At 39.9% G+C, this 18,722-nt stretch overlaps 1 protein-coding gene across 2 annotated transcripts in view; it reads left to right on the forward strand.

Moving 5' to 3' along the window:
• The window catches only part of CA8 (carbonic anhydrase 8), a 70,375-nt gene that overhangs the window by 15,853 nt on the left and 35,800 nt on the right, over positions 1–18,722 (forward strand). For both annotated transcript variants that reach the window (XM_069466466.1, XM_069466467.1), the window contains exon 3: positions 3,709–3,833. In XM_069466466.1, the coding sequence (XP_069322567.1) occupies positions 3,709–3,833 (125 nt within the window). The remainder of the gene's footprint in view (positions 1–3,708; positions 3,834–18,722) is intronic.

Here is an 18,722-nt window from a genome sequence, read left to right on the forward strand (position 1 = left end):
GTCCCATTTGTTCTACAGTTCTGTTTAAGTCCATTGTTTCTTTGTTTATTTTCTGTTTGGAGTATCTGTCCTGTTCTCTCAAAGGGGTGTTGAGGTCGCTGGCCATTATGATGTTGCTGTTTATCATTTTGTTTAGATCAAGTAGGATTTACTTTATGAATCTGGGTCACCTGAGTCAGGTGCATAAATATTTAGAATTGTTATGTATTCTTGTTGAATTGTACCCTTCATCATTATATAGTGACCATCTTTGTCTGTCATTACTTTTGTTGATTTGAAGACTAAGTTATCTGAAATCAGAACTGCTATGCCAGCTTTCTCTAGGTTTCCATTTGTATGGAATATTGTTTTCCATCCCTTCACCTTGAGTCTGAATGAGTCCTGGTGGGTTAGATGTGTTTCCTGGAGACAGCAGATTGGCTTGTGTTTTTTTATCCATTCAGCCAGCCTATGTCTCTTGAGTGGGCAGTTCAAGCCATTCACATTTATTGAAAGAATTGATAAGTGGGGCAGATTTCTGTTCATCCTGTTGAGTTGTACTTTGTTGCTTTATTTTCTCTCTCGAGCCATTGTGGTGTCTGGCCTTTGACCTTTAGCTTTGGATGATTTTACACTGCTGAGTGTCTATTGTGCTGATTCATGTGTAACACTGTTCTGAGTATTTCCTGGAGGGCAGTTCTTGTCGTGATGAATTCCCTCAGTCTTTGCTTGTCTGAGAAGGTCTTTATTTCTCCTTTGTATAAGAAACTTAGTTTTTTAGGATACAAAATTCTAGGCTGGGTATTATTTTGTTTGAGAAGACTCAGAATGGGTCCTCAGTCTCCTCTTGCTTGTAAGGTCTCAGTTGAGAAGTCTGCAGGTAGTCTGATGGGTTTTCCTTTGTAGGTTACCTGCTTCTTTCACCTTACAGTTCATAGGAGGGCCTCTTTTGTGTTTATTTTGACCAGTCCGATGACTGTGTGTCATGGTGTCTTCCTATTTGCAATGAATCTTCCATGAGTCCTTTGAGCTTCTTGTACCTGGATGTCTAGATTTCTAGAAAGGCCAGGGAAATTTCCTCCATTATATCCTCAAATGGTTTATCCAACCCTTGTGTATTTTCTACTTCACTCTCAGGGATTCCTATGATTCTCATGTTAGGCCTCTTCACATAATCCCACATTTCTTATAGACTTCCCTCTTTTCTTTCTATACTCTATCTCTGCAACTGACTCGTTTAATTGAAAGGTGTTATTTTCAATCCCTGAGATTCTTTCTTATGTTTGATCTACTCTATTCTTAAGACTTTACACTGTGTTTCATAATTCTTTGAATAAATTCTTTGTTTCTAGAAGTTCTGTTTGATTTTTCTCTATTATTTCAATTTCTTTAGTGAATTTTTCTTCCACGTCCTGGATTTTTTTTGTGGTTTCTTTGTGTTGGGTATCCATTTTCTCTTGCATTTCATTGAGTTTTCTTATCATCCATGTTTGAAATTCTTCTTCTGTCATTTCAGTGTTCTGATTTTGGTTGTATCTATTGCCAGAGATCTGGTGTTCCCCTTTGGGGGTGTGCTTTCCGTTTGATTCTTCATGCTTCCAGAGTTCTTTCACTGATTTCTTCCTATCTGAAACAGTTGTTGCTTCTTACCTTTGGATTTTCGTTTAGGTAATGACACGCACTGTTTAGTCTCTGAGCCAGTAGGTGGTGCTTTTGGGTGAGAATTGACCACACCCTGTATCATGAGTCAGTAGAAGCAGTAAAAGGGTGTGCAGAATGACCTCCCTGTCAGTAGGTGGCGCTTACTGGGAGGAGCAAGCTGCAGTGTTGTTTTTAAGTCCTGTAACCAGCTCTCATTCCTTTGGAGAGTCACTCTAGTGCCTCAGGTGGTGGATGGTGCCCTGGGACTTCCAGGTGTGTCCTTATTCTCCACCGCAGCAGGGGTGGGTGGGGGAGTGAGGCTGGGCAGGGCTGAGTTGGGTGAGCCTGCCCTCAAGCTCCCCAAATGCTTTTAGCAGAGGTCAAAAGTCTGTTCCCTGCCTCTGGGCAAAGCTGCCAGGGAGGGGCTGAAATGGCCCCACTCAACAAGAAAATATGGGTATGGAGGTGGGGCTGTCTGAGACCTGCAGACTGGAGCAGGCCTTGCTCCTTTCCACCCTCCTCTATTGCACAGTTTCTCCCGGGCCTCTTCCGGCAGGGAGGACCTCAAGCCAGCTGAGCTTCCTCTGACTGTGATGGTAGCTGGGAGGTTCCCTGCCCAGGATCACAGCCTGACCTGAGAGCTTGGCCCTCCCATTGGAGGAGGGGTGCCCCTCGAGCATGCTGCAGCTAGGACCCACTTTGATCTGCCCCTGAAGGCACACACACCTCAGTAGACTAGTTCACAAATATCCCTTCTCTGCCCCTGGGTAATGCTATCGAGACCTAGGTTTACGGGGTCTGGCCTGCAGGCCTGTCCCCTGGGCCCCGGAGATCAATCCCTGACCCTGCCAGGGAGAAGAATGCTGGGCCCAAGTCCCCCACGAGGTGGCCAAGCTGGATCAATGTCTCTCTGCCTTAGGGTTTGCCCCACTCTACTGGAGTCAGCAGGCAACCAGCACCATGGAGGGCCGGAGTGTAGGCAGCTCACAGAGTACCCCTCAGTATGCTTCAGGGCCTCAAAAGGAAAGGTCCTGTTCCTCATGGATGTCTCTGGGTGGTGGCTAAATTGTCTCTCTGGGCAGCTGCGGGTAGGGGAGGGGAAGGGGAGGATGAGGCAATATGGTACCTGCCCTAAGGTCTGTGGGGTGGGAGGTGTCCTGAAGGAGCTGGGAGCCTGGGGCCTTGTCTGCAAGAGGCTCTCTGCTCACTGGCAGCAGCAGTCTGTGGGCTGGTGTCGGCAGGTCTCTCCAGCAGCTTGGGAGCCCACCAGCAGTCCAAGATGCAAGGGAGGGGAATTTTAACCGCTCTGCCTACCCTTGTTGCTGGTCTCCAAGCCTCTCGGGGCTTTGATCCTGCCAATGTCTTTCTCCTTCCGGTTCTGCTCTATGACCTCCCGTGAAGTCTCTTGTAGGTTTAGGCACCCTTCCTTCCGACCCTCACCCGATCTATGTTTGTCTGCCTGTTTGTGTTTTTTAAGTTCATCAAAAATCTTTCCTTCCTGCAGAGACACTCTGGCGGGAGGTGTTTCTCGTCCGCCTTCTTGCCTCTCTCTCGGTCATCTGCTTTTCAAGTGTCATTTCCTAGTCGATTGACTTAATGTTAATCAATCTTCTTCATGGATAATGTTGTTAGTCTACACACCTGTTCTCTAAATTGAAAGCGTACTGGTACAAACGGATGATCTGTAAACACGGTTTAATTTATTGATTGATAGGTCTGTAACAAATTATTGGTCAGTCTGAGACTTAAACCAAATTCTTGTCTCTTGGTCAGTGCTCAGCTTAAATCTCAGGGAGGAATTTATTTTCCTTGTCTACTCCTGAACTGAAAACACACAGGAAGTTAAAGTATACATATCATTACCAAGTTTTTCAGTTTTTAAATTTCTGCTGTATCTGAATGGCCAGTAGAAGAATTTTAGCCAATCTCAGTTTACATTTACCCCCCAGTCATGATATATTTCTCATTTTGGCTTCGTGAATTTAATTTATAGAGCTCATGAGAGGTTTTTAGCTCGAAAAAAGGCTCTAATGTTTATGATGTTCTAATAAATTTGTGATATAATTCAATAAGGTTTTTCTTTTTCAGTTCTGTCGGGAGGACCGTTGCCTCAAGGGCATGAGTTTGAACTGTATGAAGTTAGATTTCATTGGGGAAGAGAAAACCAGCGTGGTTCTGAGCACACGGTTAATTTCAAAGCTTTTCCCATGGAGGTAAGAATAACACATCATCTTGTAAAAATCTCGTCGTTCAAATAAAGTGTTCAGTGATTTACTGAAAATGATTTAGTTTAAAAGCTGATGTGTAGCTGTTGAATTTTTATCAATTTATACTCAAATAAACAAGTGCTTAATACAGTGTAAGCCTGGGGCAGCCAGTGACGCTTCCCGTCTACTTTAATGGGCTTGGAGTGTGCGCATGAGCACTTGGCCAAAAGGTAATCTACAGCATTAAGTTTCATCCTTGTGTTATTATTATTATTGTAAAAATTCCGCTGCCTCTGCAAAGTCAGTGGGTGACTTTTGTAGGTGTTATGAATGGGTGATGAGCCGAAAACAAGTAACTGTTGGAAAAACCTCCAGAGTAATTAAAAGTCTAGTTTAGTTAGTTTAAAATTGGTAGTTTGGTTTTTTTTTCACCCTGTGCCATTAGGGGAAGGGAGGGAGAAAGGATGGGGAAGAAGGAGAGATTTTCAGAGTGACTCTTTTGTATGAAGAATTTCCTTCCCCACTTACCTTTTTTGTCATCTCTGCTCTCTCTTCAATATCCAGTTGAAGTATGATGTCTGCCATGGGAGTTTTTCTGAGTTCCTTCCCTAGGCAGAATTTGTTTGTCCCTCTTGGTGCTCTCACTCGTTTGGTCACTGCTGTGGCATTGACTCCATGGACTGTAACAATTAGTGTTCAGCATGTCTTTCTCACTGACTGTGGGCTCCTGAAGACAGGGGCTCCCTGTCACCCCTCTCTTCACTGCCAGGCACGTTGTAGACAAGCGGTCCATGTTGGTGAAATTGCAGGGATGCCCCTGTTGCTCCAGGCCTTGTTGCTATTTCTTTCCACAAGGAACCTCAGTTCACCCCAGGAGATAGCCCTTTGTTGGCAGGAAAGAGTATGTTTTGGGGGCTGCTGGAATGCCAGCGTGCTTGCTCCGTCATTCCCAACTGCACATATGCTTAATATTAAATATAGAATTGCTCATGGCCAGATACCACATCCTGTACCACCTCAGTGCCTGGAAATCACTACTGTTTAATTTTATATAAGTGATACATGTACTTTGGAGGATTAAGTTGAAGTGTTTCTCAGCATTACTTTAATTATAATTAAAAAAAAAACACTATTTGAAAGTTCAAGATATCCCTCTCTTTCAAAAAGACCCAATCCTTAAATGTAAGATGTTACCAATTTTAAGGTTGGAGAGAAAAACACAAAACTGAGGTATGTTGAAGAGCGTATGAGGTGTGGGATGGTGAGGCCAGTAAGAGGAGGCAGCTTCTTAAAGGCCTTGTTGGGAAGGCCTTCAGTTGGGACCTTTCGAGGAGCGTTTTCTTGATGCCTGTAGGTGTTCTTTTTTCCTGTCTTGTGATAATTCTGTGTCACCTCCGACTTCTGCCCCATCCTCAGCCAGCCTGAGAAAGAAAAGTTCACACCAGACTGCATCAAAGAGGAGAGAGGACACAAAAGAATGGAAAACAATGAACCCTGGTGGATGGTGGGGGGGAAAGGAGGGGCAGGACCAGCCTGGACGGTCAAGGCCTCCAACCTGTCCTCTTCTTGGGGTCTGAAAGGCTGTTTCGTCATTTCATCTCAATCAGTCCTCAAAGATAGACCCTAGTAATCCAGAGTTTTAGGGACAGCTGGGCATAATCACACGTGTAGGCAAGAACTCTGGCTGAGAATTCCATGGCTTTGCTTGTGACACACAGAATTTACAGCCTTGGAAAGTTTAATTAGGTCAGGGATTCAGGGATCTGTGCTCTTTGCTCTGCAGTCAAATAGTATTCTGGACCAAATGTCCAGACTGGTCTGGCTACTTGGTGGCCTTTTAACTGCTCTGGTCCATTAAGCACAGGTGATGGTTTGTTTTGAGTGAAGATTAAATTCTGGTAGCCAGGCTTTGTTTCTGCAGAAATATTTATATTTAGGATAATGAAATTGCTGACTATATTTTTTCCAAAATAGGTGATGAATAATATTCTTTGTTATCCCAGATTATCCCCGATGCAATCCAGAGAAAATCGTCCGACGTTTGTTTAAGGCTCACAAATGCTATGTGTGTGCAGAGTTAGAGAGCTCTGCAAGCCAGGATTTTTTTGTTTGTTGTTTTTTATTTTTTATTTTTGTAAGGAGACTGTGAATACTGAGCAGGGTTTTGAGGATGAGAGGGCTCTTGTGATGTGGTGAAAGAGAGGAGACAGAGTCTCCATGAGGAAGAACATTCTGGGAGTGGGAATGAGTTGGGTAATGCAGAGATAGGAACTGCCACCAGGGGCCACCTCAGACACAAGGGCATGCCCAGTAAGGCAGTAGAGAGTGAGACCAGGTACCCATTTGGGTAAATGATTTTTTTTTTTTTCTGAGCACATATTTTGTTTACATTTTAAGACTAACTTTAATCTCAAAATCACATGTCCATGCACCTAATTCCTTTTGTTGATTTCACTTAAAATTAAATGGATGGTTTGTGAAACAAACATTAATAAATAAATATTTACCGTTTCTGTTACATGTAACACACAGGATCAGCTTTTAACAAAAATTCATCAACTTTTCTCACCTTTTTAAAATTATAACAACCCTGAATATAATTTTGATACTAATAATAGTACCAACACTGTTTCAAAAATTAACACAATTTATGATTTTAAACAATTTAAACTACAGCTCTTTCACTGATCAAGGTGGATAAAGCATGCCTTTGTATTTTTTCTTCTTGGGATTTTTAGTTTTCAGAAACACACATGCTTCCACAGCCATGTGACGCTCACCACACTTTCATCATGTAAACCTGAATTCTGTTATGAATTCTCCAGGTTTATGCTTAAAGAACAGTGCTGTAACAGAGAAAAAATAACTGTGCTTCATTTTTCCTCCTGTTACCCCAAAACGTAATGGCTGTACGTATATTAATACATTCTTACAAATGTCCCACTCATATTTGCAGGCTGGAATTCTTTTACTTAATGTGTGGGGATGTTTGCATTGTAATATTCAATCAGAGCATTAACATGAGGAGAAGATTGTTAATTTAAGACAAGTTTGAGATCCACTAACATTAATGGTTGTATGTTTTTTCTTCTGGTAGCTGTGGAATCTTCTTATTTTCTTTGGACATCATTAGGTAGCTTGTGAAGTCCAACTTTAATGCTACATGAATTTTTTATCATTTTGCTAGCACTGGTATACTCCGTGCACCCACCATTCCACTGGAATTGTTTAATCCATTCACATTAATTTTTGTTACAAATCTGAGGCTTCTGGGTATTTAGGCTCACAGGTCCACATTCTACTTTCAGACTATATATTCTTTTTTTTGTAATTTGTCTGTGACACTGCCATCTTTGCTCCTTCAAAGTAGCCTAACTCTGTGGTCTGTATAATACTTGGTAAATTGTGATTAATCTTTGCACATGAAAAGCTGGTTTCATAATTCCAGGGAGAGTACTTCCTAGGCATTTAGATTTTATGCTGGGTCCATAAAATTAAAAAAAAACAACATAAGTGATGAGGAGACCAACAGTGTAGCCAAGTTTTAATTTTTCCAAACAAGAACATTACTAACTCTCTGCTGTCCCCGTCATTTTATAAAGAGAGACTCCTTAACAGCCAAATGTAAGAAGATAGGACCTCAGAGTGAAGCTTGGACCCACAACTTGATTCGATTTAGCTTTTTAAAAACTTACATAATTTCTGTTTTTCTCACTTCACTACAGATGAATGATAGTTTTGTCAGGGGTAGGCACTGGTACTGCCCACAGACTAGCTGGAGATCATGTATGGTGAGTCTGACTTTCTTGCCCTTTGGGCCTAAGGGTCTGCAATTTACGAGTACATTGCCAAGGAAGAGATCCATCAGTATTGTGGGCCAGAACCTTATTTTTCTTTAGACTGTATTTCAAGAGCAGCTATTGGTTCTGTAAATGCTGAAAGGGCTCAGTGATAATTGAGCCACACACCAGCTGTTTATGGAAAGTTGAGCATATTAAGTAAATAGAAAGAAAAATGTTCATTGTGCAGAGCAGAATTCCTTAGTCGTGAGGAGTCCAAGCCTTGGTTGCAAAATAGGCCAACAAAAATATTTTGCAGACATATCTTATAATATAGTGCTAATCCTGAATGTTACATTTGTCCGCTTAGTCCCCCTCAAAAGTTTACTGGGTCTCCAGATATCCTACAGTTCTTTTCTTTTCAGGCAAATGGTGGTGTCTGCCAGTTGAGTGTTTTCTTAGTAAAAATGAACTGGTCTTGGTCTTCAGGGTTGCTGCCTCCCAAGTCATTTGTATATTCACCTGACAGGAAGACATTTATTTTTATTCACTTGTTTTACTGCTAGGAGGAGATCCCAGGAAGGGTTTGCCTGGTTACTGGTGAAATGATGACCTTTTCAAGTTATTTTACTTCCGGGAACATCTCAAGTAGAGCTTCATCTTTGTGAATCTCTTCTGAAATAGGCACTTCCACTGACTCTCCAAGAAAATGTAATCGGATGACCCTGTGAGACTGAATCTTATGAAGATTACTGTATAAGATATGTAGTTAAAGAAATTTAGATTTAAAAAGAACTTTTGAGATTATCCAGTGCAGACTCTTATCTAACGTAGAAGAAATCTGAGGGTCCAAAAGGTTAAGGGTCTCAGGGTAACTTATAGAAAACCACATGTATGGCCTGGATGAAGAAGAGTATAGTTTGGTTAAATATTCTGTTTAGGAAAGAACTTTTCCTCTACTAGTGCTCTTTTTGCTATGGTTTAGATGGAAAGAAAGAACACGATGGGTTTTGTCCTTGTGGCCCCCGGCCCTGTGAGGGCAGTTTATATCGCAAGCACTCCATGTTCAGAGGGAGGCATGGTTTAGCCTTGCACAGGAGGGTTGTCGTGAGACCGTAGCACCCTGCTCTGACCTTACAGGCTTATGAATCCAAAAATCAGAGAGGCGTTGTGAAGGTAAAGAAATGGGAAAGGAATGGATGTTGTGAAGGTGGAATCCTTGCGCTCCCTGAGAACTGGTGGGACTGACTTTAAGGGAGGCACTCACGAGGTCTGGAGAGGAAGGCGCCCAGCTCAGGGCCAGATGCCTCAGAAATGGCCCGTGAACTGATTTCTGCTCCAGGCAGTGCTTTTTTCACCTTTCAAAGCCAATTTTTACTAGGAAAATCAACTCTAATTTGAGATTTTATTTGCAACTGTAGTTAATACTTTGGATTGAGGTTGCTTAGTAGGTAAAAAGAAAGATTTCCATGAAAAGGAGTCAGCACTGGTGTTAAAGGAAATGATTTGAAATTTGCATGTTCAGCTTCTCTGGGAAGTTTTATTATTTTGACCAGAAAAAGGAATATCTTGTTTCTAAATATAATGATTACTATGATTATTATTATTTGGTACCCTGGAATCTCCTGCAGGGATAGCAGATAGACCCTCGTGGGTAAACAGGTGAAGGAATTATAACCTTGTATAGTGGCCTCTCCAGTGCCCATAATTGTGGAAACTCCCTCTCATGTCCTGGCAATAAAAGCCAAACAAGACAAATTTTATGTTTCCTGAATTCTAATGAACACATGCATTTTTACTCCATAAAAATCTTGGTTTCTTCTTTGATTCAGCATGTTTATTTTTTCATTTGTTAAAATCTATCTAGTGCAGAAACTTCACAGTTTACTGACTAGAAAATAAATTATAATGTTAAACAAATAGGAATGTTCTTTTAGCTGTACCACAGGATGGGGCAATGTGCCATTCCAACTTAGAAATAGAAGTGTATAAGGCCAATTTGACCTTTGAGAAGTCACTGAGCCTACCTGTGATTATGTAAGTATTTCTTTTAGTAGATCATTCTTTGTCTTTGTTTGAAGATGTACAAAAGTTTGTTTTGGTCAACTAAATTTGAAAGAAGCATTTATATTATAGCTGACTTTATGATATAAGGCAAATTTTTGGAAACATTAAAAATTAGTTCCTATAAATGAGTATGATATATAATTAGTGTATGGGAGGTTCTAGACTTGCTGCAGGTTTAGCTTTCGAAATGGCCCATGAAAATATTTTAAACTGGGTTCTAACAGATCTAAATTCTATAGTAAAATGCATTTTGTCTCAATATATCTTCAGATAATAACTAGTCTCTGATTTGAATACATAGCCTTTTAACAGGGTAGCCATCTCTAAATAACTCTTATCCATCCATTCATCCTTTTTTTTTTCATCTTTCCATCTATTCATGCATCCATCAGAAGGTATTTCATGAGAATCTGCTGTTCAGGCCCTTGACTAAATGCTAAGGAGACAGCAGTGAGTACAAGAGACAACTCAGGTAGTTTTTGTACATAGGGGGAGTCCAAATGCAATGTGTATGATTTTTCTCCTCCCTGCTTTTTTTCTAAATAGGTTAGTCTTTAGAAGATATAAAGTAGTCCCCCCTTAACCACGGGGGATACATTTCAGTCTGTCTTTCTTTTTAGTATATAGTAATATTTGCTTTATAAATTGGATGCTCCAGAATTGGGTACATATATATTTAGAATTGTTATATACTCTGGCTTGATTAATTCCTTTATCATTATATAATGACATTCTTTGTCTTTTTGTACTGTTTTGATTTAATCTCTGTTTTAACTGATATAAGTTAAAACTTGCTTGCTTTTGGTTTTCATTTGTGTGGAATATCTTTTTCCAACCCTTTACTTTCATGTGTTTTTACTGGTATGATGAGTTTCTTGTAAACAGCATATAGTTGGATCGTGTTTTTTAATCTTCAACCATTCTGTATCTTTTAAGTGGAGAATTTAATCTGTTTACATTCAAGGTGGTTATTGATATGTGAGCCTTTGTTCCTGACATATTGTTAATTGTTTTTTGGTGGTTTTGTATATTCTTTCTTTCTTTTTCTCTAATTGTTTGTTGTTGGGGTTTGATGGATGTATACAGTCCTTTCTCTGCCTTCTTTGTGTGATTGCTTTACCCCAGTGAGTTTTATATTTTTGTGTGTTTTCATGATGATAAATGTTGTCCTTTCACTTCTGGGTCTGGGACTCCCCTGAGCATTTCTTGTAGAGCCAGTCTAGTGGTAACCAATTCCCTCAGCATTTCCTTGTCTGGGAAAGACTTTATTTCTCTTTCATTTATGAAGGATAATTTTTGTTAACTAGGTTTTCTAATCTTTTCTTTGTCTCTTTACCCTTGGGGATACCAATAATTCATAAGTTTGGTTACTTTATGTTGTCCCAAATGTCATGAAGATTTTGCTCATTTTTTAAATTCTTTTTTCTGTATTTTTGTCTGACTGGAGTATTTCAAAAGACTTGTCTTCAAGTTCTGAGATTCTTTCTTCTCCCTGATCTAGTCTATTTTTGAATCTTTCAAATGTATTTTGTATTTCCTTTAGTGAATTTCTCAGTTCCAGAATTTTTATTTGATTCTTTTAAAAAATACCTATCTCTTTGGTAAATTTCTCATTTTTATCCTGAATTGTTTTTCTGATTTCTTTGTATTGTTTTTGAGAAGTCTTTTGTATCTCCCTGAGCTTCTTTAAAACCAGTACTTTGAATTCTTTATTTGGGATTTTGAAATGTCTTTTTGATTAAGATCTGTTGCTGGAGGATTATTGTGTTCCTTTGGAGGTGTCATATTTCCTTGCTTTTTCATGTTTCCTGTGTCCTTATGTTGATGTCTGCACATCTGGTGTAACAGTCACTTTTCTTCCTATTTTTGAATTTACTTTCATAGGAGAGGACTTTCTCCTGAAGATGTATCTATGATTTGGTTGGTTGTAGGGTATTTTGACTTTGATTTTGGGTGCATGCAGTAGTGTAGTCCCTATATGATTTCTTTGATTGCAGACAGCATTAGTGGTATCTGTGATTTTCTGTGTGGGTTAGGGTTATTAGTAGAGGCTGTGGTGAAATTGCACTGGGGACTGGGCTACCAGGTGGAGGGGCAGTCTTCAGGCCCTAGCAGTGGCAGTGGTGTACTGAGCATGCCTATCTTTGTGCCCCAGGGTGGTGCACACTGGCACCTCTTTTGGTTATGACTGGTGGGACAATTCTTGGGCCTCCATGTGGCTTGCTCAGATGCCAGTAGTGGCAGTGGTGGACTGGGTGGTTGGGAAGGTTCTCTGGTCCCTAGGAAGCTGGCATGGCATGGGCAATGGCAGCGTATCAGTGGCAGGATGATTCTCTGGAGCCCAAGTGGTGCACGTTGATGTTGGCCATGGGTGTGATGGGCTGAGTGGGCCAGTTTCTAGGCCTACAGGTGGTGCTTGCAGGTAGGTGCTAGCTGAGATGGTAGTGGCTCGGAGTTTAGGCCCAATCTCAGGTCGTGATGGGGGAGTAATCAGGCACCCAGGGTAATGGATTGGTTTGAGCAATCCCCAGGACCCAGGTATATATACTCTGTCTTATAAGAGGGGACAACATAGGGATATGTTTCAAGACACCCAGTAGATGCCTAAAAATGTGGATAGTGCCAAATTCTATACAATGTTTTTTCATATAGGTGTATAGAAACCTATGATAAGGTTTAATTTATAAATTAGGCACAGTAAGAGATTAACTATAATAACTAATAATAAAACAGAACAATTATAACAATATGCCAGCATCAGTGCTCTTGTGCTTTGGGACTATTATTAAGTAAAATAAGGATTCCTTGAACATAAGCATTGCAGTACCATGACAGTGGATCTGATAACTGAGCTGGCTGCTAAGTGACCAATGTGTGGGGAGTGTGTACAATGTGGAGATGCTGGACGAAGGGATGATTTACATCTCTGGTGGGGCACAGCGGGATGGTGTAAGATTCCATCATACTACTCAGAATTTAAAACTTATGAATTGTTTATTTCTGAAATTTTCCATTTAATATTTTTGGACCAAGGTTAACCTCAGATAAGGGGTACGGTTGTACTTGAGTGTTTCTGTGGCATTGAAAGGACCTGAGCCTCTCTAACGAGTCTGTGCAGTATGCAAATTCAGACTATTAGGAGCTAACTAGGGGAAGATTGTGAAGCCATATATTAGAATGCAGATATGTCATTTGGGGTATAAATAATTGTCACCCACACAAAATGTTTATCAATGAGTATGTGAAAGGCCTTGTACTAGGTATAGCCAAGTCATAGGTCATTGTAGGCTAGATTAACTTCAGTAACCTGACAAAATTAGAATCAGTGAGACACAGGAAAGGAAAGTTTTCATGATGGAGAGGAGTTAAAAGAGGTGTCAGTTCTGGAAAGCTGCTGGAGAACGTGGGACCTGGGCTGTGGCTTCCTCCCTGAGAACAGTGTGGCAGTGTGGGAGGGACTCAGGATGGTGTAGTTGGTAAGAGTTCAGGTTCTAAGTCAGAAAAACCTGGATTTAAGTCCAAGCTCTGCAATCTTGGGTAAGTTAGTAAACCTCTTCCAACTTCAATGTTCTTATCTATAAACAAAGGTTAGAAATTAGCTCAGAGATTGGCAAAGAACAAATCCTTCTGTATTTCCTGTTATTAGGGAGAGATTGGGGGACATCAAAGGCATTACTGGGGTTGCGATGATAAAAATATGTTGAAAATATCTTGAGGGTGAAACAAAAAACTTTTTGTTACTACAAATAAGAAATGCAGAGAGTATGGATGGAGGAAATAATTGGAAGTCTTGTTTTTTTTTTTTCCTTTTTAAACTCCTGCTTCCTTTAGTTGAATATGTTGTCTTTTGTAAGTCTAATCAATATGACATTTCCTGGTCATTTTATTATGATTATTGTGCATGCACATGCGGCAAAATTTAATTTATGTTATCAGCTTATTTTATAATGAAAATGAAGTAATTATTGCCTTGAGAAAGATAATTGGGTAACAGTGTAATAAAACTTGTAGTGGATTCAAAGGAGGTTAAGAGATTTTAACTCCATAAGTTCTTAACCTGTGTGAAAAAGCTATATATTTTTGTTTTTGTTTTCTGGTATTTAAGCATGACAGCTTAAAATGGCACAGGGATGTTAGTAAGATAATTGTGTCCTTGCAACTGCTTTGCTGTGCTTGAATACATTTTCTCTTGTAGCATTGTTGGGCTCCACACGACAGGAACTCATTGTAGAATCCTAGAACCACGTACCTGGAGTCATATGAGAAGCTGGACTTTTTTGTGACATGGTTCTGTAGGAGGCAGCTTGCTCTGGTGACGTAGATTATTAGTCAGGGAGAGCTACATTTTGATTTCAGTTCACCGTGGTATATGCTGTCTGACATCTGTGTAGTTGTTTAACCTTAATTTCTTCATTGACACATAAGGGTAATAAAATGGTAGCTACCCTTATAAACTTAGAAAGAGGCTGTAAAATTTAATAGTGCAATGTTGGAAGCATCATACACTGAATTGCTCATATGGTGATAGAAAATGATGTTATTAAACAAAATCTGGTATTTATTTAAAAGTGCTTTCTAGAAGCATTGTAAGGGCATAATTAGATGTATTGGATGTAAATGTTGTAACTTAGTTATAATAACTAATAATTATAGTAATATAGTCTTTTTTAAGAAGGCTTGAGATAAATAGAAAAAAGAAATCAAGATTTTAAATTGTTGAATGTAAACATTAAGTGTAGAAGGAAGACATTTATTCTAAGGTCTGACAAATGAAAGTTAGGCCTCTTTTCATCAATTACTGTCTTCACTCGGGGACCCAAAGGCAAGTAAATGCTCTAAACCCAGCTTAATGAATCACTTAAACCTCTGGATGAGTGAGTTTATTCAGTGGAACCAATTTATTTGGCTCCAGAGTTAATGTACTTCCCATGAATATTCCTTGGGAACTATAAATTGGTGAGTTCTCTGAGGAGACTCAATAAAGAGATCCCTTATCCCCAGCCTGAATTCTGAACAAATTGGGACATAAAGCATTCTTAGAGTATCAGATGGAGAACAAAATATCATCTCTATTGTGGACAGAACAACATTGGAGACAGCTCAGTGTGAGAGGAGAGTGCCCAGAATTAGGCAGATGTGCCCACGTAGTTACGGGCAATGGTGGGGGGAGTGGAGGGAGTGGTGTTCCAGCTAGAATTTATTAGTCTGCTCCCTACGAGCAGTTCAGATTTCACAAGAGTTTAAAAACAAAAAAGAGGGAGGAGTTAGTTGAAGGAGTGGAGAGGAAAGCCAGCTTCGTGTAGGGAAAATCCCTCTTTATAGAAACCAGGAATAGGGAAGAAGCATTTCCTGTTAGTAAGACTAACTCTTCAACATTCTGCCACTTACCTTTTGCAATTCTATGGCACTAGACACTAGCAAGAGGACAAGCACATCTGGGAATCAGTAAAGGAAATCCGTTTCCTTTTATTGCAGGTTTGTTGATTTTAACCACTTGGGACCATGCACATCCCTTTTTGCTTGCTATATTGAACCTAAGATAGTCACACAGTTTTCCACTTTGTAAAAGGATTTGGGGTTGGGTGGGGTGAGCAGGGATTTTCAATCATCCCAGGGCTTAGCTTTTCTTTCTTTCTTTCTTCGGGTGGGTTTTTGCCCAATTCACCGTCTCGGCCTGGGCCAATCACTGTTGGAACCTTGGATATAACTAAGGTTAATGTATGGAAGATTCACTTTTCAAAAACAGTGACCTTGGTCCAGGATTTAAATCACTAATCTTCTTCCAAATTTGGGTTGTATGGCACTGGAAATACTTTGCAATAATTTTGAAAAACAATATCACTTATCCACCTTGTTATGGAGAACAAATATTACAGATTTTTATCAGTAGGTGTTGTTCCTAATTAGCTTATCAGCCCTGACCTTCTTTGTTTAACTGTGTTCCCAATCTTGCTGTTTTCTAATCTTGCTGATCTAGAGCTCGACTATATTAAAGGCATCTGCAGACGGGCATTGGTGTGGGTCATAGCAGGATCGAGGCTATACCAGGAGCAATGGTCTGCTGCCTTCTTCTCCACTGAGCTCCACTGGGCTTCTCCTTTATAGCTCTTTCTCTTTCACAGACTATTTTCCCCATGAGCAAATGAGAAGAATGATATTCCAGAGTTTTCAGTCTGTTAGGGAGGCAAGATGGCAGAGTGGTATACCCCATTCAGTTAACAGACGTTTGTTAAGTGTCTGTGTTTAAAGCCAAACCTTGTGAGAAATATAAAATGTAAGGAAATGGCATTTGTTTCTAATGATTCTGCAGTCTGGTTAGGAGAGGGGGAAGTGAGAGAGAAACGTGTGAAAAGATAATGCTTGAAGGGTTGAATGACAATTGTAGATCAATTCAAAACACACTCAGGGAGCAACTGCTGTGTATTTGCTGCTGTGGTTGGTGCTGAGGGTATGACAGTGAATGAGAACTAATTTAGGCCCAGAAGTTGTTCACCTTTCCACAGGGTGGCAGACCTATTAAAAAAAGGCTATTGTGTCTGAAAAAAAGCTTTAGGGGATGGGATATGAAGGGCATTACAGATCATAGAATAGCATATTTCTGCCAGGCTCAAAGAAAACTGTAGAAAGGAATGGATATTGGAGCTGGGTCTTGACACTTAAGTAGGAGTTTGATGGATAAACAAGATGGGGAGCCCATTCTGGGGTGGAGAAATGGCATGAGCCAGCACAGAAATCCCGGGCTCCTCACGTGTGTGGGAAAGGGCACTGGAGGTAACCCTGGAGGGGTCCAGAGTCAAGTTGGGGCGAGCCTAATGCCTGCCTGAGAATTAGACTCCACCTTCCAGAGGCAGCAGGGAACCACTAGTACGATTAAGCAAGTAGATGGTGTCAGGGGCTGGATTAGGGTGGTGGAATGGGAACGGGGAAAAGAAGACACAGATGGAACAGGAAGAGGTGGGTGTAAGAGATGTAGTTGAGGACAATGGATAGGGTTTGATGAGTGATTGGAAAAGGCCAATCAGATAGGTGCTGAGAAATGGACTTGAGAAATGAAATATTACTGGAATAAAATTGGAATAATGATGGTACAATTCATAGGGAAAAAAAGGAATCAGAAAGTGAGGTACCATAGTGAGGGGAAACTGATGAATTTGGGTTGATACAATTTTAACAAATAGTGTCACTTTGCCCTGTTTCTATCCATATTGCTTTTAATCCTAGCCACTTCCAAATTAGGAAAAGAACAGTAAAGATTGAGTATTCTTTATCCAGAATGCTTGGGACCAGACGTGTTTTTAGATTTTGGATTTTTTCAGGGTTTAGAATATTTGTGTTATATATTAAATGGTTCAGCATCTCAAATCCCAAAATCCGAAATCTGAAATACTCTAGTGAGCATTTCTTTGGAGCATCACGTTGGCACTCAACAACTTTCAGATTTTGGAGCATTTCAGATTGTACATTTTTGGATTTGGGATGTTCAACCTGTAGTAGTTGGAGTCGCAGTTCCTTGGAAAGTTATAAAGATGTCCTTAGCTTAGGTCGGGTGAAGAGATTAAGTGTTTAACATTTTACTAACCCTTATATAATTTGAGTCTTACTTAGAAAAGTGTGATCTTTCTCCAAACAACATAAAAGTGAATTAAACTAAGGATTAGCAGATTTTAGTTTTTATTTATTGCTAATTGGAGTTGGTTTGTATTCTCAAGGGAAAAAAATTCAGCTTTGGAATTTCTATCCCCTTTTTTAGTCTAATGGTCTTAATTTATTGATCTTCATGGGGTAATATGTGTTTCTGCCTGAGTTTCCTAAGCAACACCGAGTGGAACAGCTCCTTTCTGGTGGTGGTTTTCCAGGACTTTCTCCTGATATCTGCTCCTTGGAATTGCTACAGCTTGCTGTTGTCAATGCTGTTCCTAGAATCTCTCCCTTTCTCTGTCATACCCATCCTGTTGCCTGTGTTATTTTTCAGCATAGATGTCCAGACCCTGTCAGTGCACATGGGGGCTCTCATAACTTTGTGTTTTTATAAATTAAAAAAATGGCAGAAAATAAAGATAATATTGACTGTGAAATCAACAAATGAAAATGCATCAAACTGCATGCATATTTTACATTTACATCTATCTAAATTTTAATGGAGACCTAATTTTGACTTTTATGTGAAAACAATCACATTTATACAAGCAATACAGAATTTTATTTGAGATTACTAGAATTTGTTCTACTGGCATTACTGATCTGGGATAAGCTAAAAGCCTGTGGAGAACTAGACTTTTGCTTCTTGATTCTGTTTAAATTTGAGCTCTCCTTTTAGGAGGAAATATACTTGGTTGCCTGAGTGTAATTTCAGAAGCATTTAGATTGTTTCGTATTGAATAAATACTGAGTCCAATGGGGCAGGGGGATTAGAGAGAAGAGCAGATGGCTTTGCCCTTCTTTTCAAACCTTCTTTTTGGGAGTCTGGAAGAAGACAGTAGATGTAAAATTGAGCTGACCAAATACTGTGTCTTTTTTTAGATTGACATTTAGTGAACACGTACATAGTGTTATGCATGAATTGAGATTTTGAGCGTGAGGCTCATTTCTGAAGACCAAGTGTGATGTTCAGTTGAACTGAGATGGTATGGTGACCTTGACAAAGGAAAAGAATGGCATGTTATAACAGAAGCAATGTCAGGAGAGAGGAACATTCAGAGCCTACCAAGGCTTTGAAAGTTTGTTTGCAGATCAGGAGAAAAGAGGAGCTTTTGATTCCTCTAAAAGATTTGAGCCTTGGTAACTGGAAGAATGGTGGCGCTTTTAGGAAATGTGAGAATGTGGGACTGTTTTGGTGGGAAATTGTGGTATATAGTTGGATATGCTTTGAATTTGACTGTTGCCATTCATCTTGTGGAAATGCCCAGAAAGGGGCTAGAAATGTGCATATGTAATTCAGAAGAGAGGTCAGAGACCAGGAATTATTACTGCAGCTGGTATTTACTTATGTATCTATTTAAATCTGGCCCTAGGTAAATGAGTTAATATAAGAACACAGAGTATCTTTTAT

The sequence above is a fragment of the Eulemur rufifrons genome, chromosome 3, assembly GCF_041146395.1.
Source record: "Eulemur rufifrons isolate Redbay chromosome 3, OSU_ERuf_1, whole genome shotgun sequence".
NCBI lineage: Eukaryota > Metazoa > Chordata > Mammalia > Primates > Lemuridae > Eulemur > Eulemur rufifrons.